Source organism: Chiloscyllium plagiosum, chromosome 1, assembly GCF_004010195.1.
Source record: "Chiloscyllium plagiosum isolate BGI_BamShark_2017 chromosome 1, ASM401019v2, whole genome shotgun sequence".
In the NCBI taxonomy this organism is placed as follows: Eukaryota; Metazoa; Chordata; class Chondrichthyes; order Orectolobiformes; family Hemiscylliidae; genus Chiloscyllium; species Chiloscyllium plagiosum.
Window position 1 is genome coordinate 10,235,629 of NC_057710.1, and position 21,539 is coordinate 10,257,167.

At 40.8% G+C, this 21,539-nt stretch overlaps 3 protein-coding genes across 4 annotated transcripts in view; 2 read left to right on the forward strand and 1 right to left on the reverse strand.

The window, feature by feature from the left end:
• LOC122555191 (fatty acid-binding protein, liver-like) overlaps positions 1–2,201 on the forward strand; it is a 19,853-nt gene extending 17,652 nt beyond the window's left edge. Inside the window, exon 4 of the mRNA XM_043700937.1 lies at positions 2,075–2,201. Coding sequence (XP_043556872.1) covers positions 2,075–2,128 — 54 coding nt within the window. The 3' untranslated portion in view covers positions 2,129–2,201. The remainder of the gene's footprint in view (positions 1–2,074) is intronic.
• Positions 2,202–5,761: 3,560 nt separating this feature from the next.
• On the forward strand, positions 5,762–11,884 carry LOC122552400 (fatty acid-binding protein 1, liver-like). Its single transcript, XM_043695165.1, has 5 exons — positions 5,762–5,863; positions 8,791–8,905; positions 10,049–10,221; positions 10,394–10,486; positions 11,773–11,884. The coding sequence occupies exons 2-5, from the start codon at positions 8,839–8,841 to the stop codon at positions 11,851–11,853; spliced, it is 414 nt and encodes a 137-aa protein (XP_043551100.1). The 5' UTR covers positions 5,762–5,863; positions 8,791–8,838; the 3' UTR covers positions 11,854–11,884.
• A 3,421-nt stretch (positions 11,885–15,305) lies between these two features.
• LOC122552518 (histone-lysine N-methyltransferase Smyd1-like) overlaps positions 15,306–21,539 on the reverse strand; it is a 67,056-nt gene continuing 60,822 nt past the window's right edge. For both annotated transcript variants that reach the window (XM_043695319.1, XM_043695237.1), the window contains 2 exons: positions 20,284–20,452; positions 15,306–15,742 (listed from right to left, as the gene is read on the reverse strand). In XM_043695319.1, coding sequence (XP_043551254.1) covers positions 15,584–15,742; positions 20,284–20,452 — 328 coding nt within the window. In that variant the 3' untranslated portion in view covers positions 15,306–15,583. The remainder of the gene's footprint in view (positions 15,743–20,283; positions 20,453–21,539) is intronic.

The window sequence follows — 21,539 nt, forward strand, 5'->3', positions numbered from 1 at the left end:
CCTGCCTTATTTCCCAAGAGTAGGTCACGTTTTGCACCTTCTCTAGTAGGTACATCCACATACTGAATCAGAAAATTGTCTTGTACACACTTAAGAAATTCCTCTCCATCTAAACTTTTAACACTATGGCAGTCCCAGTCTGTGTTTGGAAAGTTAAAATCCCCGACCATAACTACCCTATTATTCTTACAGATAGCTGAGATCTCCTTACAAGTTTGTTTCTCAATTTCCCTCTGACTGTTGGGAGGTCTATAATACAATCCTAATAAGGTGATCATCCCTTTCTTATTTCTCAGTTCCACTCAAATAACTTCCCTGGAATATTTCCAGGAATATCCTCCCTCAGCACAGCTGTTATGCCATCCCTTATCAAAAATGCCACTCACCCTCCTCTCTTGCCTCCCTTTCTATCCTTCCTGTAGCATTTGTATCCTGGAACATTAAGCTGCCCATCCCTGAGCCATGTTTCCATAATTGCTATGATAACCCCAATGTGATTTCTAGCATTTTTTTATTTTCAGTACAGATTCCAGCATCTGCAGTAATTTGCTCCTTCATCATCCTCCCAATATCTATACCTTAATCAACATCGCAAAGACAGACTAGCTATCCATTAATATTTTGCAGGTTAAGTGAACTTACTATGTTGAATTGAATTGAATTGAATTGAATTGAATTGAATTTATTGTCACGTGTACTGAGACACAGTGAAAAGTTTTGTCTTGTGAGCAATACAGGCAGATCACAGAGTTAAGTAGCATAGATAAGTAAATAATGGGTACACAGCGGCAAAAACAAAAACACACGTGTAGGTGAATGTTAAGAGTTTGTGAGTCCATTCAGCATTCTAACAGTAGGGTAGAAACTGTTACAAAACCGGCTGGTGCATGTGTTCAGGCTTCTGTACCTTCTGCCTGATGGTAGAGGTTGTAGAAAAGCATTGCCAGGTTGGGATGGATATTTGAGAATGCTGGCGGCCTTTCCTTGACAGCGGGCCTGGTAGATGGATTCTCTAGATGGGAGGTTGGCCTTTGTGGTTATCTGGGATGAGTTCACCACTCTCTGTAACCGTCTCTGATCTTGAATGGCACGGTTGCCATACCAGCTGGTGATACATCCAGTCAGAATGCTTACGATGGCGCACCTATAAATGTTGGCAAGGGTATTCGCCGCCATGACAAATTTCCTCAGCTGCCTGAGGAAGAAGAGACGTTGTTGGGCCTTTGTAACCAGTGTGTCCACATGAAGAGTCCAAGAAAGCTTGTTGTGGATGACCACTTCCAGGAGCTGAAACTCTCCACTCGTTCCACTCTGGTGCTGTTAATGTGTAGGGGGCATGAGTAACATCCTGCCGAAAGTCAATCATGAGTTCCTTGGTTTTGCCGGCATTGAGAGCTAGGTTGTTCTCAGTGCTCCATTTATCCACATTTTCCACCTCTCACCTATAGTCTGTTCCATCGCCATCTGAGATTTGGCCTACTATGGTGGTGTCATCAACAAACTTGTAAATGGCATTCGTCTAGTATTTGGCGACGCAGTCATGGGTATACAATTAATACAGTAGGGGGCTGAGTGCGCACCGCTGGGGGTCTTCAAGTGTTGAGTATTAGTGAGGATGAAATATCATCTCCAATCTTCACTGTCCTGTGGGTCAGGAAACTGAGGATCCAATTGCAGACAGTGGGGCTTAGGCTGTGATCTCTAAGTTTAGTAATCAGTCTCGAGGGGATAATAGTGTTGAAGGTTGAACTGTAGTCAATGAGTAGGCTTCTTACATAGCTGTTCTTGGTGTCAAGATGTAATTGGCTTCTGGCTTTCAAACATTATACCAACGGTTACATTTCAAAAATGTATTTCATTCGCTGTAACACACTTCAAGATGTCCTGAGGTGCTATACAACTTATTTTTTTTCTTCCTTTTGAAATGAATTGTTAGTTTAAAGTGGAGGCACACTATGAAACTGCGACTCATTGAGGAATATGCAATCAACCAAGCAAAGCTGTAATCAGTGTCAGAGTTATACAGTTTCCCTTGATTAAATGAAACTAATTCAATTTTATTCTCTCATTTCAGACCATGACTATTGGCGACATTGCCTACAAACGAATCAGCAAGAGAATCAGTTGAAACCATTGCAGAACAAAAACGTAGTGAATTGTATCACATTGTAAAGTATCAAAATAAAACCAGTGCCACTGTCCACTGACTTGTCTAAATTTAATTTACCCTTTTGTGACAGGTATCACAAATTGTATTAATCATACTTGACTATTGAGGGTGGATATAATTATTTTCAAGTAAACGTTCCTCTTAGTGGAGGGATAAGTGACCAGGTGCAAAAATTTAAGATAAGGTTCAGAGGGGCTGCGGGGAAACATTTTTTCACCCAGAGAGTTTTGGAAAACACTGCCTTTAAGAGTGGTAGAGGCTAAAACTCTCATTGAAGAAGTAATCAGATGTGTACTTGTGATGCCAAGTTCCGGAAAATGGGATTGCAATAGTTAAGTGCTTATTTTGGATCAGCACAGACTCGATGAGTTGAAGGATCTGTTTCTATGCTGTAGACCTCTATAGCTGTAAGGCAAGAAAGATCCTGATGGCAACTAAGATTAGATTACTTACAGTGTGGAAACAGGCCCTTCGGCCCAACAAGACCACACCAACCCATTCCTCTACACCTAACACTACGGGCAATTTAGCATGGCCAATTCACCTGACCTGCACATCTTTGGACTGTGGGAGGAAACCGGAGCACCCGGAGGAAACCCATGCAGACACAGGGAGAATGTACAAACTCCACACAGTCAGTCGCCTGAGGCAGGAATTGAACCTGGGTTTCTGGCGCTATGAGGCAGCAGTGCTAACCACTCTGCCACCGTGTCACCCACTAACCATATGAACATCAATGCAGGTCAGGTTTCTGATGGGATCAATGAAGATCACTGTAGAAGCCTTCTTATACATTGTGGTGCACTCCATGTCACAGAAAAATTTGTAAGCAATGCCAGGATTTAATATCCACCTCCACGTAACTCAGGAAAATGTGAGTGTAGTTTGCTGAGTTTTGCTTTCAAAGCTTGGAACAATCCTGCATTCTTGTCAGACTATTGGGATAATCCATGTCACTCACCATCTCAAATATTTACATTTTGAGATCATAGGGCAGGTTAGGAATGTCACCCATCGACCTTCCCATCCAGAACCCGATTGATGAGGGGGCTTGAATGGGCGGGTATCTTTCTGGTATGAACCTGCCCTACCTGCCACCTACTCTGACACTTATAGGGAAAGGTATATTCTGCAGGTATAATGTCAAAGGAACACATGCCTCAATGCAAAATGGAAAGATCAGATAGAGAGGATACTTACTATATAGTCTACGCAGTTTTCATAAAGGACTAATTACTTACTGAACTTTTAATGACACCAAAGTTATTTCCAATCAATGAATAGCAGCAACAATCTGGATCAATATAGGACAAAGGAATGGAAGTCGTCTCTTCAGCCCATCCAGCCTGTTCCACTATTCAATGATATCATGGCTGATCTGATACGTCTCAATTTCATTTCCACATACAGCCTATTTCCCTGAATGATTAAAAATCTCTGTCTCAGATACAGTTATACTTCACGGTCCACTCTTGACAGTGAATTCCACAGATTCACCAGCTTCTGAGAGATGAATTTCATCCTCATCTTAACTGGGAGTGACTGCTTATGTTGAGATTATCTGCTCAAATCCTAGATTCTCCCACTTAGTGGAAACAACCTCTCTACATCCAGTGCCAATAGATCTTCCTTCAGATATAGGGGCCAAAACTGCCCTCTGTATTCTATGTATGGCCCGAAGAGTGCCCTATATAGATTTGGCAAAACCGGGGCATTTTTATACTCCATTCCCTTTGAAATAAAGACCAAAATTCCATTTGCCTTTACAAATACCTGCTGAACTTGGATGTTAGCTATTCATGATTCTTGCAGAAGGACTCCTAAATCCCTCAGTACTTCAGATTTCTGCAATCTTTCACCATTTAAATAATATTCAAAAAAAGCATGCAAACAAGGAGAAAGATTAGGCTACTAACCCTTCGAGCCTGCTCCACCACTCAATAATGTTATGGCTGATCTGATTCAGCCCAACATTCCTGCATATCCCCAATAACCTTACACCTGTCTGGTTCATAGAACCCCTATAGTGGTGAAACAGGCCATTCAGCCCACCCATGTCCTTCCTATCCCCCTAACCCTGCATTTCCCATGGCTATCCCACTTAATCTGCACATCTTTGGACTGTGGGAGGAAAACCATGCAGACAAGGGGTGAATGTACAAACCCCACACAGACAATCGTCTGAGAGTGGAATCAAACCCAGATCCCTGATACTGTGAAGCAACAGTGCTAACCACTGAGTCACAATGCTAATCAAGAATCTATCTATCTCTGACTTAAATATACTTAAACACACTTCATTCGCTGCTTCTTGGGGAATGGAATTTTAAAGCCTCACAGGCGTAGAATCATAAAATCTCTACAGTGGGGAAGCAGGCTATTTGGTAAAAGTAAGGACTGCAGATGCTGGAAACCAGATTCTAGATTAGAGTGGTGCTGGAAAAGCACAGCAAGTCAGGCAGCATCCGAGGAGCAGGAAAATCGACATTTCGGGCAAAAGCCCTTCATCAGGAATACAGGCAGAGTGCCTGAAGGGTGGTGAATAAATGAGAGAAGGGTGGGGGTGGGGAGAAAGCAGCATAGATGAAGGAGCTGCCGTCCAACAGCTTGTACTTTCTAATAAACCTATTCTAATAACCTGCTGTTGTGTGATTTTTAACTTGATGTAAAGGAAATTGCATTCTGAGCAGTGAATGCAATGGCCCAGATTGAAAGAAACGCAAGTAACCAACATTTTCCAAACCCCATTAGTTCCAAAAAAAAGTCACCTCAGACTTGAAGCATTAACTTCTCTCCACAGATGCTGCTGGATCTGCTGAGTTTCTCCAACATTTTCTGCATATGTTTCAGATGTTCAATATTCACAGATTTTTGCTTTTGTTTTGCAGGGGATATGGGATGTGTAAAATGGTGTCAATCAACTGCGATCATCTTGAATAGCAGAATGGCTTAGTGGGCTGAATGGCTTCCTTCTCTTATGAGGATTAACTCTTTCCTTGGAAGTACCTGGTACTTTAAGCAAGTGAAGTTAAAAAGTCTAAAGGAGGACAGGCATGAAACAGAGTTGACAAATGAGTAGCATGGGTTTGTTTTAAATCAAACTATTTAGGCATGTTATGATGTATATCTGGGGTTGGTGGGAGTTGAACCCAGATATTTTGACCTGAAGGGAGGGATAATACCACTGCACTGCAAGAAACCTTTGACTAGCAGCAATTTTCTAATCAGAGATGTAATGGCACACCTCTCGAGCAGGGGGATCTTGAACCTATGCTTCAAGTAGCAACACATTTACTACATGACAAAAGCTCTCCTACTACACCTGCTACTCCCAGGAAGTCTCCCATCCAAGACCTAAGCAGGCCTGGGTCTGCTTAGCAGCCGAGAGGAGGTAACTTTCAGTAATAGGACAGTTGTCAACACCCTTTGGCTGGGGAAGCTAAACCTATTATTTTCAACTGTCTGCAGCATCTTTCACCAATTGATTTCTTAATCAAAGATTAATGAGTCTTGATTGTTGTGTTTAAACATCAGCAGTTTTCCCCAAATTCCTCTGGAAATATCCTGATATCAATTTAAAGGTCCTTAGTTCCTCTTAATTCCAGGATGCTGCCCAAATGAAGCTCACATAAATTGTCCCATTGGGGGTGATTTTTGTTTGTCTGTTTAGTTTTTTTTCCCCTTGTTCCTAAGGTATGAGTTCAATTATTTTGCTTAACTGTTGCCTTCCTGTTTAGGTGAACTTGTTGTTTTGTACTATTTTGTCTTTTGTAGTTGACTGAGGTTTGTTGGTTCAAGTTAAGTTAGGCTTTACATGAAACTTTTACTAGTTTCTGTGAATAATAACTTGACTACTATATTCTCTTTCTGGCTATGTTTGTAACACCATTGAGTGATAGTGGGGAAAGACAGAATATGTCGGATAACTCAGTAGTCATAGAGATCTACAACATAGAAACAAAACCTTTATCCAAGCTGACCAGATATCCTTTAAATTTAATCTAACCTTGTTTGGCTTATATTCCTCTAAGTACTTCCTATTTGTATGACTATCTAGATGCCTTTTAAATATTATTATAGCCTCTACCACTTCTAGTAGCTCATTCCATATGTTCACCACTCTGTGGAAAAAGTTGCTCCTCTTGTCCCTTTTTTTTTTCTAAATCTCTTTCCCCTATCCCCTTTTAAACCGCTGCCCTAACCTAGGAAAAGACCTTGGCTATTTACCACCTTACTTATGCCCCTTGTCAAAAGGTAACCTTAGTTACAAACTAAGACCTAAGTTTGTGACATAATTCACTTAAATCTAAGCCCAAAACATATAAAGACCTCAATTTGAGGTCTAGACACTAAGTCTTCACAGGACTAAAATAGCACTGTTGTAGACTTGATTGGTTAAAGATGTCACTGATGTAATTCAAAGCACAAGATGTCTTTTTATTTCAAATGGGATTTTTAAAGGTGAAGAGTGGGGCAAGATACCTGTATAGCCTTTAAGTTTCTGTTATACTTTGGCCTGCAGTTTAATCAAAATTCTAGTAAATTAGAGATTTAGTTTCATGCTTAAATATTTTCAATTGACTTTTTCCAACAGGCAGATAAAAGTAAAGGCATGAGATGTTTGTGTTTCTATTGCTCTCTAAATTAGAGCAGGGAGGAAGGACACCTATGGTAGTGGCTGTGCAGATCCAGGTTCAATTTTTAATTGTTCCAGAAGTGTATTTTAACATCTGAAGTTAGCTAAAAGCATAGAGGGTATTTTAATTATGTTGGAACTGCTTAAGATTTTGTTTACTGCTGGAGTACTGTCTGCAATTCTATTCACTGCACTGTAGGAAGGATAAATGCACTGAAGAGGGTGCAGAAGAGATGCACCAGGATGTTCCTTGAGTTGGGGTTTCTTTTGAGGAGTTTCTGGTTTAAGAACAGATGTCTGGTGAGGAATGGCCAGCTTGTGGGGTGCCAAACTAAAGGCTATGATTTGAATTGAATTTATTCTGTGCACCAAGGCACAGTGAAAAGCTTAGCAATACGATCTACCTGTATTGTCCGTAAGACAATTTAGTAATAGTAAATAATAGGCAAACAGTGGAAAAACACAGATACAGGTAAATGTTTACTGTTTGAGTCAGTTCAGTGTTCTTACCGTAGGGTAGAAACGGTTATGCAACCAGAACAGTGACTAGAAAGCAACTGTTCCCTTAATCAATAACAAAAGCAATAGTGGAGGTTGGCACACTTCTGGAGTGGAGCTGGAAACGCACAGCAGTTCAGGCAGCATCCAAGGAGCAGGAAAATAGACATTTCAAGCAAAAGCCCTTCCCAGACAATATTGTTTGAGATATTATCCATTTTACTGACAAAGGATGCTCGATCAGTTAGAATCTCTCTCCAATTTAGGGCCAGAACCAAATCATAAACTACTGTTCCTTGTTTCTTTAACTCTGGCTTGGTATGTGGAAGTGAAACACAAATAGATAGGGAAAAGTATCCTGATTTTAGATAATATCTGGTTGTTTTCATGCAACTTAGGCCCTCTGGTTTCCAAACCAATCAGGCTAAAGGCAAATAGTTTAATATTGGCTTGACATTTAACATTTTAATGCAGAATGTTGATTCATTCCCTTTTAAACAGAGGGCCAGATGACTGCAGAAACAGTTAAAGCAGAGATTGTATTCCCTAGTAGGAAGTGGAGATTTGTACATTTCTAGACAAAACTAAAGGCAAATATTTTAATGATTCTACTTGATGGTACTGACAGTCTGTGGTATGTGACCAAAGGAATAAAAGTTGCATCTTGGTTATGATAACCAGAGAAGGAATGATCACATTGGAATTCTTGTAACTTTTCCTCTTCCAGTAAGATCCTAGAAACTTCACATTACCTGGATTTAATGCATCTGTGTGCGCCTAGGATCTCTTTAGAGCCTTCCTATTGGAGTGGTTCATTGTAACCATGTCTCTGATTTTGTTATAAGTTGAGCAACTAGGTCACTTCAATTAGAAATATAGCAAATAAGTGTAGGCCAGTCAGCCCTTCATATCTGCACGACCATTCAACATGATGATGGCCAACCATGCAATCTCTCTATCCCATTCCCATGCTCTCCTTTTGGCTGCAAGAGTCACGTTCCGCTCCTTCTTGAATATATCTAACTAACTAACTGGCCCCAGCAGCTTCCTGTGGGAGGGAATTCTACAGGTTCACAACTGAGTTTCTGAATAGAGGTGAGCCATTTAGGACTGAGATGACACAGAATTTCTTCATTGACTCCACCCCCCTCAACTGGGCTTCTTCAAACATCGGGAAAGTCCTCTCTGCATCTAGCCTGTCCAATCCAATCAGAATTTGGTTTGATTCACCAACCCATCCCTCTAAATTCCACTTGAGTACAAGGCCAGATGATCTAACCTTTCCTAATGTCAGTCCTGACATCCCAGCAATCAGTTCAGTGAATCTTTGCTGGATCTCAATAGCAGAAATGTCCTTCTGCTGACTGGGAGACCCAGAACTGCACGTACTCCAGGTGTGGCTCACCACCTCACCATTGTTGGTCTAATCTGTGCATCTTTCTCAAGTAACTTGCCTAAGATTCAAGTTCTTTCTCTCTACCTCAAGGAATCTGTATAAAGCAACAGTTGCCCCTCTAGTTCTGAACAACCTATAATGGACTTCAGTGGACGATATGAACTCCAGAGCCAAGAAAATGTGGAACTATTTATGGATGTTCTGGGTGAGTTCAAGACTAAATGCAGAACCTCAGTAGATGAGCTAAATGTTCCAAACTCTATTTGGAATGTTTTCTCTCCAACTGGACCACTTTGTCTGAATATGGGGCGGGCGGGGGGGATGGGGGGAGGAGGAGTGATTCTTTGCTCCAGCTATTGACAATCCTCCTGCTTCATTGCACCCTTTTGCCAGGAAAATTGTTTTGTTTTAAAGACTCCTTTTTATGTTCAGTTTTATTGTGATAAATACATGCACGTGGTACAAATGGGTTCATTGTGGAGCCTGTAGAACTTGTTCTTGTGCTCATGTAAGGGAAGGCTGACATCTTGCAATCTGAACAGATCTGTTATTTCATCTCCTGTATTCTTGACTACAATGTCAATTGTAGTTGCTTGTTATCCTGCAACAAAACCAATCTTTAAGAACAAACCCTCTAAGACTCCTGCTTTGCTCTACTAATCAAAATAGAGCCTTAATCCCAGCCCAAGAAAGGAAAAGCAGGCAGAAATCCCTTTCCCCTCTACCCCAGCAAGTTTGTGGTTAATATTGCAACATTTGTTGTCAGTTCACAGACAGAGCTTTCTTTTATCTATCTTTCTAGAACTGTAGTATGTCCATCACTACAACCTTCCAACCCCAGCATCTAATCTGTGTGGCCTCAAAGGTATATTTAAAATTGGGGGTGATCAGGGCTTGGCCTAAAAGGAATTGGTAAGAAAATAACCTTGGAGCAGACATTCAATTCCTTTAGAACGAGTCATGATTGAATTAGGATTGAGTTAATTGTCATGCAAATGGAAATCTCTGAATTGCAACTGAAATATTTAATGCTCACCATTCCCAAAATCCTACAAGATTCTAAAAATCTGATTGACTGAGGTCAATGTTTATGTACATCTTCATCGTTATGTACCTGGGTCTTTTTTTTTTTTGTTCATAAACACCTTCATTTTACAAGGTCAACAGTAAGGTCTAATTTCTAAGTCTGGCTTCAGTTCACCAGTTCAGTGACCTTTGTTTTCTATTATTCACTCAAACTTCTAAAATGTCAGTTCAATGTTTACTTGTCAGACTGTATGAATCTTCCAACTGTTTGTTAACTTAATACTTGAAGCTGTCAGTAATTTGGTACCTTTTTACACTCCAGGAGTCCCAGATGACATGATTGAAAAAATTAAAGACCTCAGGAGAGTTACTAAAATTGTCCAAAATGGAGAAGACTTTATAGTTGCTATACAAACTGGTGATGAAGTACTTGTCAATAACTTTACACTTGGACAAGAGACACATGTGCAAACTCCTGCAGGAGACAAGATAAAGGTAAGAACCTAGTGTTTTAAGAAGAAACAAAAGCTTGTGTAAGTAAATTTTTAAACTTGAGGCTTTATGCCAAAAAAGGCTTGCTGATAGTAATTTGTGCATTAAAGTGGTTAAAGATTACAAGGGCTACTTGGAATCTTTCTGAAATTCTATCTCCACTTTATTTGTACAGGCTGTAATGAACCTAGAGGGAGGAAATAAACTAGTCGTTAAAGCGAAAGACTTTACTTCTGTTGCAGAGTTCAATGGAGATCAGCTGACAAATGTAAGCTTTATAAATTGGTGTTTCCATGGCTCTTATTGGATGCTAATATGCAGATCTGAGCATCATTTACTTGAGCAAACAAAAACAAATGGTGGCTTGTTGGTATAGAATGGGTTAGGTCATGGGGATAATGAAGTTGGTCAAGCATTTTCCTCCATTTGCTGATTTAGTTTGAAAAAACTAAGCACTCCTGGAGGCAACTACAGTATAGCCCTTATAGTTTGGTTTCCTTTAACGATACATAATCTTGGGCAAAAAAGTCAGTATTAATGGTTTTAAGGGAATGTTGAAATTCTACTTATTGACTTTTTGGTCATTTTAGGCAGATTCCATGTGGAATGATGGTTTTGAGTAAACTTCCAATATACCTCTTCAGGAAGAATGGGGCACTTATGGAAGTTTTTATTGGTCAGGAACAATGAACAGCATGGTGAATTTGCTCCATTGAGATGGAGCAAGATGTTTAGTATATGATGCAAAGGTCAGGCATGCAAGTGCAAATTGTTAAAATTGATTAACCTCTACTTACTTTCTCAAACACTCTTGGTTATACCAGGAACTGGTGATTCTGTATCTAGAGTATTTTGCACAGTATTGGTCACCCCAAATGCTGGATATGGGTCAGAAGCTGTTTAGAGGGTTTGCTTGCCTGTCTGGATTAGACAGGCTAGATTTTCTATCCTATGGAGCTTAAAGAAAAGACTTTGCATTTCTGGTGAGCCATCCTGTGTTCTTCCAGGTTGGACATAAGGTAGTAATTCATCTGAAATCCAGAATGAGGGGAAAATCCAAATGTGATGGAAGAGGGTCTTAATGCTTAGTCACTTTCTCCTTAAGGAAAAGGAGCCTTTGAATATCAAGCAGAGCTTGATAGCCCATGAGGTAAGGGCATTAGAGCTATTGACAGTAGACAAGAAAGCAGGTCTACAACTTCAACTTATTGAAATGAAGGCTTGAGACCAGTTGGCTTGATCATCACTTGTATGCTCATCTGTATGATCATGTACAACTTATAAATCGTCTCTAGATGAAGCTGAATAACCTCTGTGCACTAATGCATTGTTGAGCTGTACATTGGCTGTTTCATTAAGCAGCCTTTCCTGTTGGACTTGATCAGAAGTCAATTTTTGGATTGATTGTGCTCTATCTAGAATGAGGTGATGTAGACTTGTATGCACTGGCTTTATACCTATAATGCTGCCTTTAAATGTGATTTGAGTGCCATTACCTCTATCCACTGCACTTCTGTATTTTAATAATTTTAACACTTGTTTTGTTTCTTTCAGACCATCACTTTTGGTGATGTTGTTTACAAACAAATAAGCAAAAAAGTTGAAGAGCCTGATGCTGAAGAAGATCACCTGTAGTTCATTATGAAAATAAAATGTTGTGAACTGAGCAGTGTTGTGGCTAGTGACTGTGAATCTACTTGAAGTATTGTTGGTGTCCATATGGTGCCAAAGCAACCCTGATACCATGGGGTTGGTTAGCTCATTTGGCTGGACAGTTGGCATGGGTTGTAGTGACAGTGGGTTCAATTAGTACAGTAATGTTATGAAGTTAGATTTTCATTGCAACCTTTCTCATTATTAATGCATGATGCTTTTGGTGAAACTGATTACTATTCATCTGAATAGTCCTGTGCCCCCTGGGATTATAGCAACTTCCATCAACCTTAAACCTGTATAGTACTCGTGTAACTTCCATAAAGCACTTTTTTTATTTACACCCAAACCTCAGGTAAAGTTCATCCATTACTAACAATTCCTAGACAGGAAACACCTAACACACAGGGTTGAATTGATCCTCCTTTATTTACCTGTCACTTAATTGGCTGCAAAAAGTTTAAGATCCTTCACTTGTGGATACTGACTAAGTAAGGTTTAAAGGCCAAATCAGTTTTTTTTCTGCATTGTTTTCCCTACCAAATGAAAGGGAAAGCTGCCTCCTAGAGTACTGTTGGGAATGCTGGTGAACTGCAACTGGACAAGTAACTGCTTAGTCTTCAGGGTGGAGAATTGTTGTCATTTTTAGTTTCTGGTCACTCATTCTATAGACTGCAGGACTCTATGTAAACCTAGCTCCATCAATGCAAAAGCTATTACAACTTGACCCTCAACTTGCCCTTAAACCTTTTTTCAGTTTTTTCTACATATTTGATTGCTGTCACTGATCCATGGTGATGTCATCTTTACTTTCATTGGTATCTTTCCCCTCTTCCTGCCTCTTTACAAACAGTTTGATCTATTTTTAAAAGTTCAAGTTTGTTCTGATCCCAAGTAAGCTCAATGGGGTTAAAAGCAGGGACAGTGCTTCTGCAAACTGATTTTTTTTTTTTGTTTTAATAAATTTTCATGTTGCACCTTGTACTGGATTTGAAGGGAGTGCAGATGACACTGGACTAAGACTTGCATAATTCCGTATCATTCACTACATACCCCAAGCACTGCATAATCTATAACCTATTTCTGAAGTGCAGTAGCAAAGTGAAAAGCATATCTCTTATGGTTCTCCCTAGCACTGAGCCATGAGGTTGAAGATAACTCTGAATCTCCTTCCTGAATGAATAGGAGCATATGCTGGGGAATGAATTTTTGTGAAATAAATTTCTCTCTATTTAAAAAAGGTAGAGTTTTGAGGTTACAGATGAGAGCTGAGGGCTATCTAGCAACTGACTGCTTTTATTTTCTCTAGTCTAGCCCATTGTATTGGCAGTGTCCTATTATGGCTTGCTATGGGAGTAATCCAGAATTGATATTGACCAAGTTTTGCCACCTATCAACAAGAAATTAATTGAACTGCAAACATTCTCAATGTTGGGGATGGTTGGTAGGAGAGTGTCACTAGGCTATAAGCCAGAACCCCTGTCTAATAGAGCAGATATCCCACCATGAGTGACTTGACTTTTATTAAAAAAAATCAACTTTTTCATAAGCTTAGCAGGTGATTACAATTGTTGTAAAGAAATCAATTGTCCTTACCTAGTCAGGCCTACACTACATGTGACTCCAGACCTGCAACAGTGATTTTTTAACTGTTCCTTGGTTAACAAATACAGGCCTAGCTAATGGCCCCAACATCCCCTTCATGGATTTTCAAAATCTACAGTTGAATGGAGGATGATTTGAAGTAAACAATGATTTGTATGCCGTCCATTGGCTGTGACAAACAGAAATTTGCTTAATGGTAGCTGCAAATCTATATTTATTATAGTTAATAGCATAGACAGAAGCAAATGCTCATGGAAAGATGTGCTAGGGATAACAGCAAACTATAGCTGCCAATAGACTCCATTTTAATGAAAACTTTGATCTTATTAGGTGATCCATAGCTAAACTTAAATATGGTTGATCTTGGACAGCAGTATGGATTAGTAGAGAATCTGCTTTTTACACTATCTTTGATATGGTGTGCATGTTAAGCTTTCTCTAATCTTTCATTCTGATGGGACAAAAAGAAATTGCAGTGCATGAGAGCTCAATAGTGGTAAGAAGTCAATGCAGTTCTTGTAAGCATTAAGGAGTAGGAGAAAAGTTTAATTTTATTTGATGTAGCTGTCATCGTTTGAGGTACACAGCACTTTGTTTAATACATAAAACTGGTAAACGTAAATATTAAACTACAGTGTTGTGTGGGGGACTTAAACAAAAAACAGGAATTCCTGTCAGCACCTTCATTGTTTAGACTATTTGTAGCATTATTTTCTCTCCAATGATTAGACGTCATGAACGCGATCTGTCATGAACGCGATCTGTCATGAACGCGATCTGTCATTCCATTTGTTGTTCCTCCTATTTTAAGAAAATTGTTTCACTTGTGTAGGGGTATGGACATCATAAGCAGGAGTGTTGACCTTGCCAATCTAGTGAGGTGGTGGTGGGATACTTTGTTTAATATGACAGATCTTAAGCCATTTCCACAAGTAGGTAAGAACCAATCCTGTTGGATTTGGGAGTCATAAAGGCCAAACGGGGTGCGGATGGCAAATTTCCTCCTTGAAGGGTCAATATCATTTATTATCACGTCAATTGACTAATAGTGTGATTGGCAGCATTAGTGTTCCTGCAGCCTCCAACACACTTCTGCTCCTTGTGATTTGGGGTAAGAACCTAGAACTCACTAAAAGTGCTCTGCTTATACCTGCACCACAATGGTTTGAGAAGACAGCATATCGACACCACCTCCCAGGGTAATTAGCAATGACCAGTAAATGCTGGCTCAGCCAGCAATGTCCACAATTCGTGAATTAAAACCTCAGTCTCCAACCAAGAATTTTTCTGTCCCATAACCTCTGCAAAACAAGCAAACCTTAGACAGAATTGTTGTTCACTGGAATAGGACTGGTTTTTGCAACATATGGAAGAGAGAAACAAGGAGAGCTGCACACGTAGATCATCGAGCACCATGACAGTAGAAAAGAATGTGATCTTATATGGGAGGAGATAATTTTAGCCTAATGCCATTTATCACTCTATGGTTATCCACCATCTGACTTTAATTGACTGTTGCAGTGAGAGAGTTAACCTAGAGTGCCACCCTGGTTAATATTACTCCCCCCTGTGAACAGTTCTCCCTGCTTACTCCCACCCCACTCTGATTAGCCTGAATAACATCACACACAAACTTCAGTGAAAAGCATGTTTGACAAAACAGTTTGTGACTACTTTATGAATGCATGAATTATGTATGATTTGGAGATGCCGGTATTGGATTGGGGTGTACAAAGTCTAAAAATCACACGATGCCAGGTTATAGTCCAACAGGTTTAATTGGAAGCACACTAGCTTTCGGAGTGCAGCTCAACCACCTGATGAAGGAGCGTCGCTCCGAAAGCTAGTGCTTCTAATTAAACCTGATGGACTATAACCTGATGTTGTGATTTTTTTTTTGAAATGAATTATGTAGAAATGCACAAGATGCCATTGAGACGGGAAAGAAAACTGCTGCCAATTTTTCTTAACTGCCTTGTCCACAAGCCGTGATTAACACCAGTTCTGATTGCGGTTGAATTGTTTCTACTTGCATCCCCTTTTCAACCACTCTTCATGTAAAGCTAATGAGCTCAGAACTCCTGCAGCAAGTTGTCTTGGGAGCATCTTATTTTCTCCTGTGGAACAGCTCCTTGACATACTCCCCGGCAGGTTCTGCCATCATTTGCATTTTCTGATTCTTCAGCGCTGCCTCTCTCATCTGGTAATAAAGAAATTCATTCTCCTTGAACATTCGCAGCTCCATTTCTGTCTGGCACCGCATGCTCTGTAAGACAGTCACAATCAAAATCCATTAATGTTGCTTTAGAAAACAATAAAAATCCATTGTGTTTTGCTGGGTTTCTTTTCATAAGAACATCATATGGATGCACCTTCAGCAAGAGCTTATTGAACAGTCATAACTTGTGTCTCCTCCCCATGCCCCAGGGATGCTGAGGATGGCTGAGTCTCAGGCATCACTAAAGTCTAGGCATAGGTCAGGGATTCTACTCGTGTTAAACCACCAAAGTGTTCATTCTCTCCTATATATTGATCATGAGTTAAGCAGAGATCTTTCTTTCACCACTAACTAATTGCAAGAGCAGGAAGATGGAAAGTAAGCACTACGTGAGTGGAGGCTTGGTTGGAAATCTGACTAGGAAGCGGGTTGGACCTTTGTATCTGTATGATAGGAATGCACAAAGGATCCTAACAATTTTGTGTGCCCATGTGTAAACCTCAACACTGATCCTCCTGTAAATTAGTAAAAAGGACACTGCCTCCTTCACACCTTTCATGCAGATGGGCAGTTAGAAGGTCCACATGTATTTAGTGTAAAGATCCTTTTGGGTCTATTAGCAAGATTCTTTGGGATGGTGTATTCAAAGGCAAGAGGCACTACTTAGAGACTGATTGAGTTACACACCCTACCTGCACTCATGCCCTTTGTCAGCAAAGAGGCAGTTAGCAAAGCTCACATTGAATGGTAATACCAATCCTCAACAGAGACACGTATGAGAATTCCTAGAGGCATGGCATTCCAACCAGAACTCTATCAACAAACACATTGACTTGGATCCCATTTACCACCCCCGAGGAAAACAAACAGGAAATGACGTCACCGCAGGACATTATCTCACCAACCCAAGGAAACCTAAACACATGAATAGAAAGTGGGCCATGCCACCAGTGCTTTATCCAGAGGCTCACTGAAGATGTTACCAAATATGGTGACGAAACATCTGAAAATGAACCTTCCAGCTCAGCGAGCATACCTACATCAAGAACCTCAACCTGAGCTACAAATTCGTGACCCACAATATCCTTAGGGAGGGAATTACAGGATTTTGACCCAATTACAATGAAGGAACGGTGATATATTTCCAAATCAGGATGGGGTGAGTGACTTGGAGAGGAACTTGCAGGTGGTGGTGTTACCATGTATTTGCTAGCCTTGTCTTTCCAGATGGAAGTGGCCATGGGTTTGGAAGGCTCTGTTTAAAGATCTTTGGTGAATTTCTGCAGTGCATTTTATAGATGGTACACACTGCTGCTACTGAATGTTAATGGTGGAGGGTGTGGATGTTTGTGGATGTGGTGCCAAGCAGACTTCTTTGTCCTCGATGGTGTCAAACATTTTGGATGTTGTTGGAATTACACCCATCCTGACAAGTGGGGAGTATTCCATCACATTTCTGACTGATGCCTTGTAGATGGTGGGTAGGTTTTGGTGAGTCAGGAGGTGAGTTACTTGCCACAATATTCCTAGCCTCTGATCTGCTCTCATAACCACTGTATGTGGTGACTCCAATTGAGTTTCTGGTCAATGGTAACCATCTGGATGTTGATAGTGGGGGATTCAGTGATAGTAACACCATTGAATGTCAAGGGGCAGTTGTCATATTGCCTCTTACTGGAGATGGGTCATTGCCTGACACTGTGTAGCGCAAATGTTACCCAATGCAACTTGAACGATGCATTCCCTAATTTTAATCAATCCCTTATTGGTGGATGTACCTTGAACTGCATAAATCCTAAGCTTTCAAACTCCCTCCCTAGTCCCCTCAGGTTTGCTTCCTCTCTCGCCTCTGCTCCTCAAAATCTTCAATATGTTTGAAAATGCTTTGGTCCTGATGGATCTTCTGTCCAGATATCTCTTTATACAGCTTGGTCGGTCCTTGCTGGGTAACTGTGCTGTAGGATCTTTTACTGGGCACCTTCTACTACATATATATATGTAAGCTTTCACAAGAAGACACGTCAGGGTGATCAAGAACCATTTCTGCCTGTTGGAGCTGCACTGCCCCCCAGGGTGGAATCCCAGGGACAATGAAACTTGGCAATAACTGCTGTAGTCTGCCCTCTCAGAGTTTGGATTGACCGAGAAAGCAGTGTTGAGTTTTACTATTTGTTGCCTGCTGGACAGCAGTCGTGGTCATACAGCATGGAGCTTGCCATGGCCCTGTGCAGCACTAACATTTGGAATGATGGTTGAGTGGTAACAAGGAAAATTGACATCCTCTTATCAATTACAGAACCAGCTTGATTTCAGCTGCAATTAAAGTGAAGATCACCTGGTCAACGGTTCGTAATGACTTCACCTCTCCACCTCTCCCCAACGAAGTTTGGCCCCTGACTTCTAAATTCCTTGCCCTATCTAGTTTACAAGTGCTTTCCAAGGTTCCCATGGAAACCATTTTGTTCTTGTCATCCTCCTTGTTATATTAACGCTTAAATTTGATTTCCATGTCAATTCATCTCTCTCCCTGCAGTACACGAGTTTGAAATGGTTAATGACTGAAACAGCACCCCCAACATGAAGATTAAAGGGATCGACAGAGAGTATGTTTCAGGGAAGGAGCAAGGCTTCAATAGACCCGATGTGGAGATGCACCAGGTTATAGTCCAACAGGTTTACTTGGAAACACCAGCGTTCAGAGCACTGCTCCTTCACGAAGTGGTTGTCCACCTGGTGAAGGAGCAGTACTCTGAACGCTGGTGTTTCCAAATAAACCTGTTGGACTATAACCTGGTGTTGTGTGATTTTTAACTTTATTAGACCTAGCAACATTCCTTTAAGGTTACAGTTAGTTCCTTAATGTGTAATAAATAATTATTATTCAGAGACTCGGTCATCTCTCCTGGCCAGCCAACCTAAACATACCATGCTACCACACTCTGTCATCATGAGACCCACTGTGGTTTTCAATGGAAGTGTGAATTGCATTGAAAAAACATCAGGCACATGATTTGCCTGCTACTTTGTTTGGGATTTGTGGTTGTATTTGATCTGAAAGCAAGTTTAAGCAGAAGAGAAGTTTGTTTCACACCAAATTACAAACTCTCCTCTTGTCATTGAGAAAGGAAGCAGGAAGTGAAAACAATTCTGATACAACATTAGGGAGAGCGAGCAATTGGAAATCATGTCTGTGTTTGACTTTGATCAATATAATTGTTCCAAATGCACGACCTTATTTACAATGGATTATAGGATTTGGATATCAAACCCATTGGAGTTAATAACTGTGACCTTCTGACGCTGAGACTCAAACAAATTGTGGGGAATATCATTATTGAATGAGTGAGAACATTGGAATTAGTGACCACATACAGTTGTCAGGAATTAAAGAGCAGCAGCCACAATTACAATGAAGCATGCTTTTCATTAATGCTTTAATTTGTTTTTGAGATAAATGTGTATCTAATTTTTGTGCTTGCACCATATCACATTTCTCAAAAAAGGCTCAAAATATATTGCAGCTAATAGTCACTTGGAAATGTGGTTGTGTTATGTAGGTGAACACAGCTCCATGCTACAGATGGTTATCTAATTAATCTGCATTGAGGTGTTGGTTCTGGGACAAATCTTTGCCAATATGTCGGGAGAACTCTCCTATTTCCATCGCCCAAATCATACCCGATCGGATGACAAAATATGGCTTTGGTTTAAGTGTCCTGTGCAATGAATGGCCAGTTCACAACAGGGAAAAGTGTGGTTCTAATGGAATTCATGGATGAAGCTACAATAGAACTCAGTGATTATGAACAGACCAAATGTGAATACTATGCCAGTTTATATTCCAGCTGCGCACTTAAAATCTACATGTTCACTTCCTGATTAGAGTCTTTTCTTTAGTTGCAGGATGAATTTATAATCTAGCAAATAGACAGCACAAACACAATGAGCTAAATGGCCTCCTTCTATGCTGTAATCTCTGAGGATTTTAACACAGTTAATATCGTGATTGTAACAAGGTCAGCCAGGTGGGCCTCATAATATGAGTTCCCTGACTGGATCAGATTAATATCCCCAATCACGGATCAATGGCTGACAGATATAAACAGGAATGTCAGAGCTTCTGTTCACTCTGAGAGCTGGTTCTGAGGGAGCTGGATCAGTGTCCGGATCTCTCCACTTGTAAAGTGACGTGGTGACTGGATACTGGACTCTGTGGAATTCTTTCAGTTAACACACACTTAATACTGTCAAGCAGTATGCTGTTTAAAAGGATGGGGTTGTTTTGCGACCTGCCCTGAATGGCATTTCAAGATTACCAGCCAATTGCCCACCACATTTGCAGAATTGATCTACATATTGACCATAAACTGGTTTGAGTTTAAGGTGAGCAAGTTCTGCCACGCAAAAGTAGACCCTCACCTCTGAATGACAACCGAAAGACTAACACGAGCAGTAAGTGATGGATTGGATACAGAGTTTGGTTCAGTTTTAAACTCACACTGTGCTCCGGATTCCTAACTCACTGTGTCATCACTCCTGTCACTGCATACACCCAGAGCTCCAATGAGAATGTTGCATTTAGAACTGACCTCAACATCCTTGGTGATTGGATGGGTGGGACCATGTGTCACCAGGAGAATCCCATTCGCTTGGCAAATCATAGCATGGCCTGGTTCGATGAGCCCAGCATGCCAGTGTGTCACACCAGCCCTCATCAGAGACATTCCCAGCTGGGCATTGTTGTGATGGTAGAGTTTCCTGTCAAGTCAACAAACTTTATTAACATTTCCATATGATACAAACTTAATCCAGACCTACTTATTGCTGAACAATGGCCTGCTCTACTTCATCAGCAATGACAGCCTGGTGGATGTCCCAAATCTGAAAGCATTTGAAGGAGCTTGATAAGAAACAGCATTATGTTGCACTGAATCACTCTAAACTGGGAAACGCAGGATTGGTATCAGTCTGTCTTGAGCTCAAGGAGGCAGCCATCAATGACACTGGGTGGTAGAATCATTGAATGAAATAACACAGAAGGATGACATTTCAGTCTGTTATGCTATGCCACAGCTGAACTATTCCATCAGTCCCTCTCCCCACAACCCAGAGGATTTTTTTCCCTTGAAGTATTTATTCGATTCTGCAAGGTTTGTGAAGGTTTGTAGCTCAGGTTGAGGTTTAGGGTGTAGGTTTGCTCGCTGAGCTGTAGGTTTGGTATCTAGACGTTTCATTACCTGGCTAGGTAACATCATCTGTGGCGATCTCCAAGTGAAGTGAAGCTGTTGTCTCCTGCTTTCTATTTATATGTTTGTCCTGGATAGGGTTCCTGGGGTTTGTGGTGATGTCATTTCCTGTTCATTTTCTGAGGGGTTGATAGATGATATCTAGGTCTATGTGTTTGTTTATGGTGTTGTGGTTGGAGTGCCAGGCCTCTAGGAATTCTCTGGCATGTCTTTGCTTGGCCTGTCCCAGGATAGGTGTGTTGTCCCAGTCGATATCAAACCTACAGCTCAGTGAGCAAACCTACACCCTTATTTGATTCTGTTTTGAATGTCCCAATTGAATCTGATTGCTGGGCCTCTTGCTGAGATATTTGTATCATCGATAATAACAGGTGAGGTGCTGGAAGACTGGAGATTGGCAAACGTGGTGCCACTGTTTAAGAAGGGCGGTAAAGACAAGCCAAGGAACTATAGACCGGTGAGCCTGACCTCAGTGGTGGGCAAGTTGTTGGAGGGAATCCTGAGGGATAGGATGTACATGTATTTGGAAAGGCAAGGACTGATTCAGGATAGTCAACATGGCTTTGTGCGTGGGAAATCATGTCTCACAAACTTGATTG

Excerpts from the sequence above, each read along its gene's own strand:
- LOC122552400 (XM_043695165.1), top strand. The coding sequence starts at position 8,839 with ATGGACTTCAGTGGACGATATGAACTCCAGAGCCAAGAAAATGTGGAA. Across the intron at positions 8,906-10,048 it reads ACTATTTATGGATGTTCTGG|GAGTCCCAGATGACATGATT; the intron begins GTGAGTTCAAGA and ends TTTACACTCCAG. Across the intron at positions 10,487-11,772 it reads ATGGAGATCAGCTGACAAAT|ACCATCACTTTTGGTGATGT; the intron begins GTAAGCTTTATA and ends TGTTTCTTTCAG.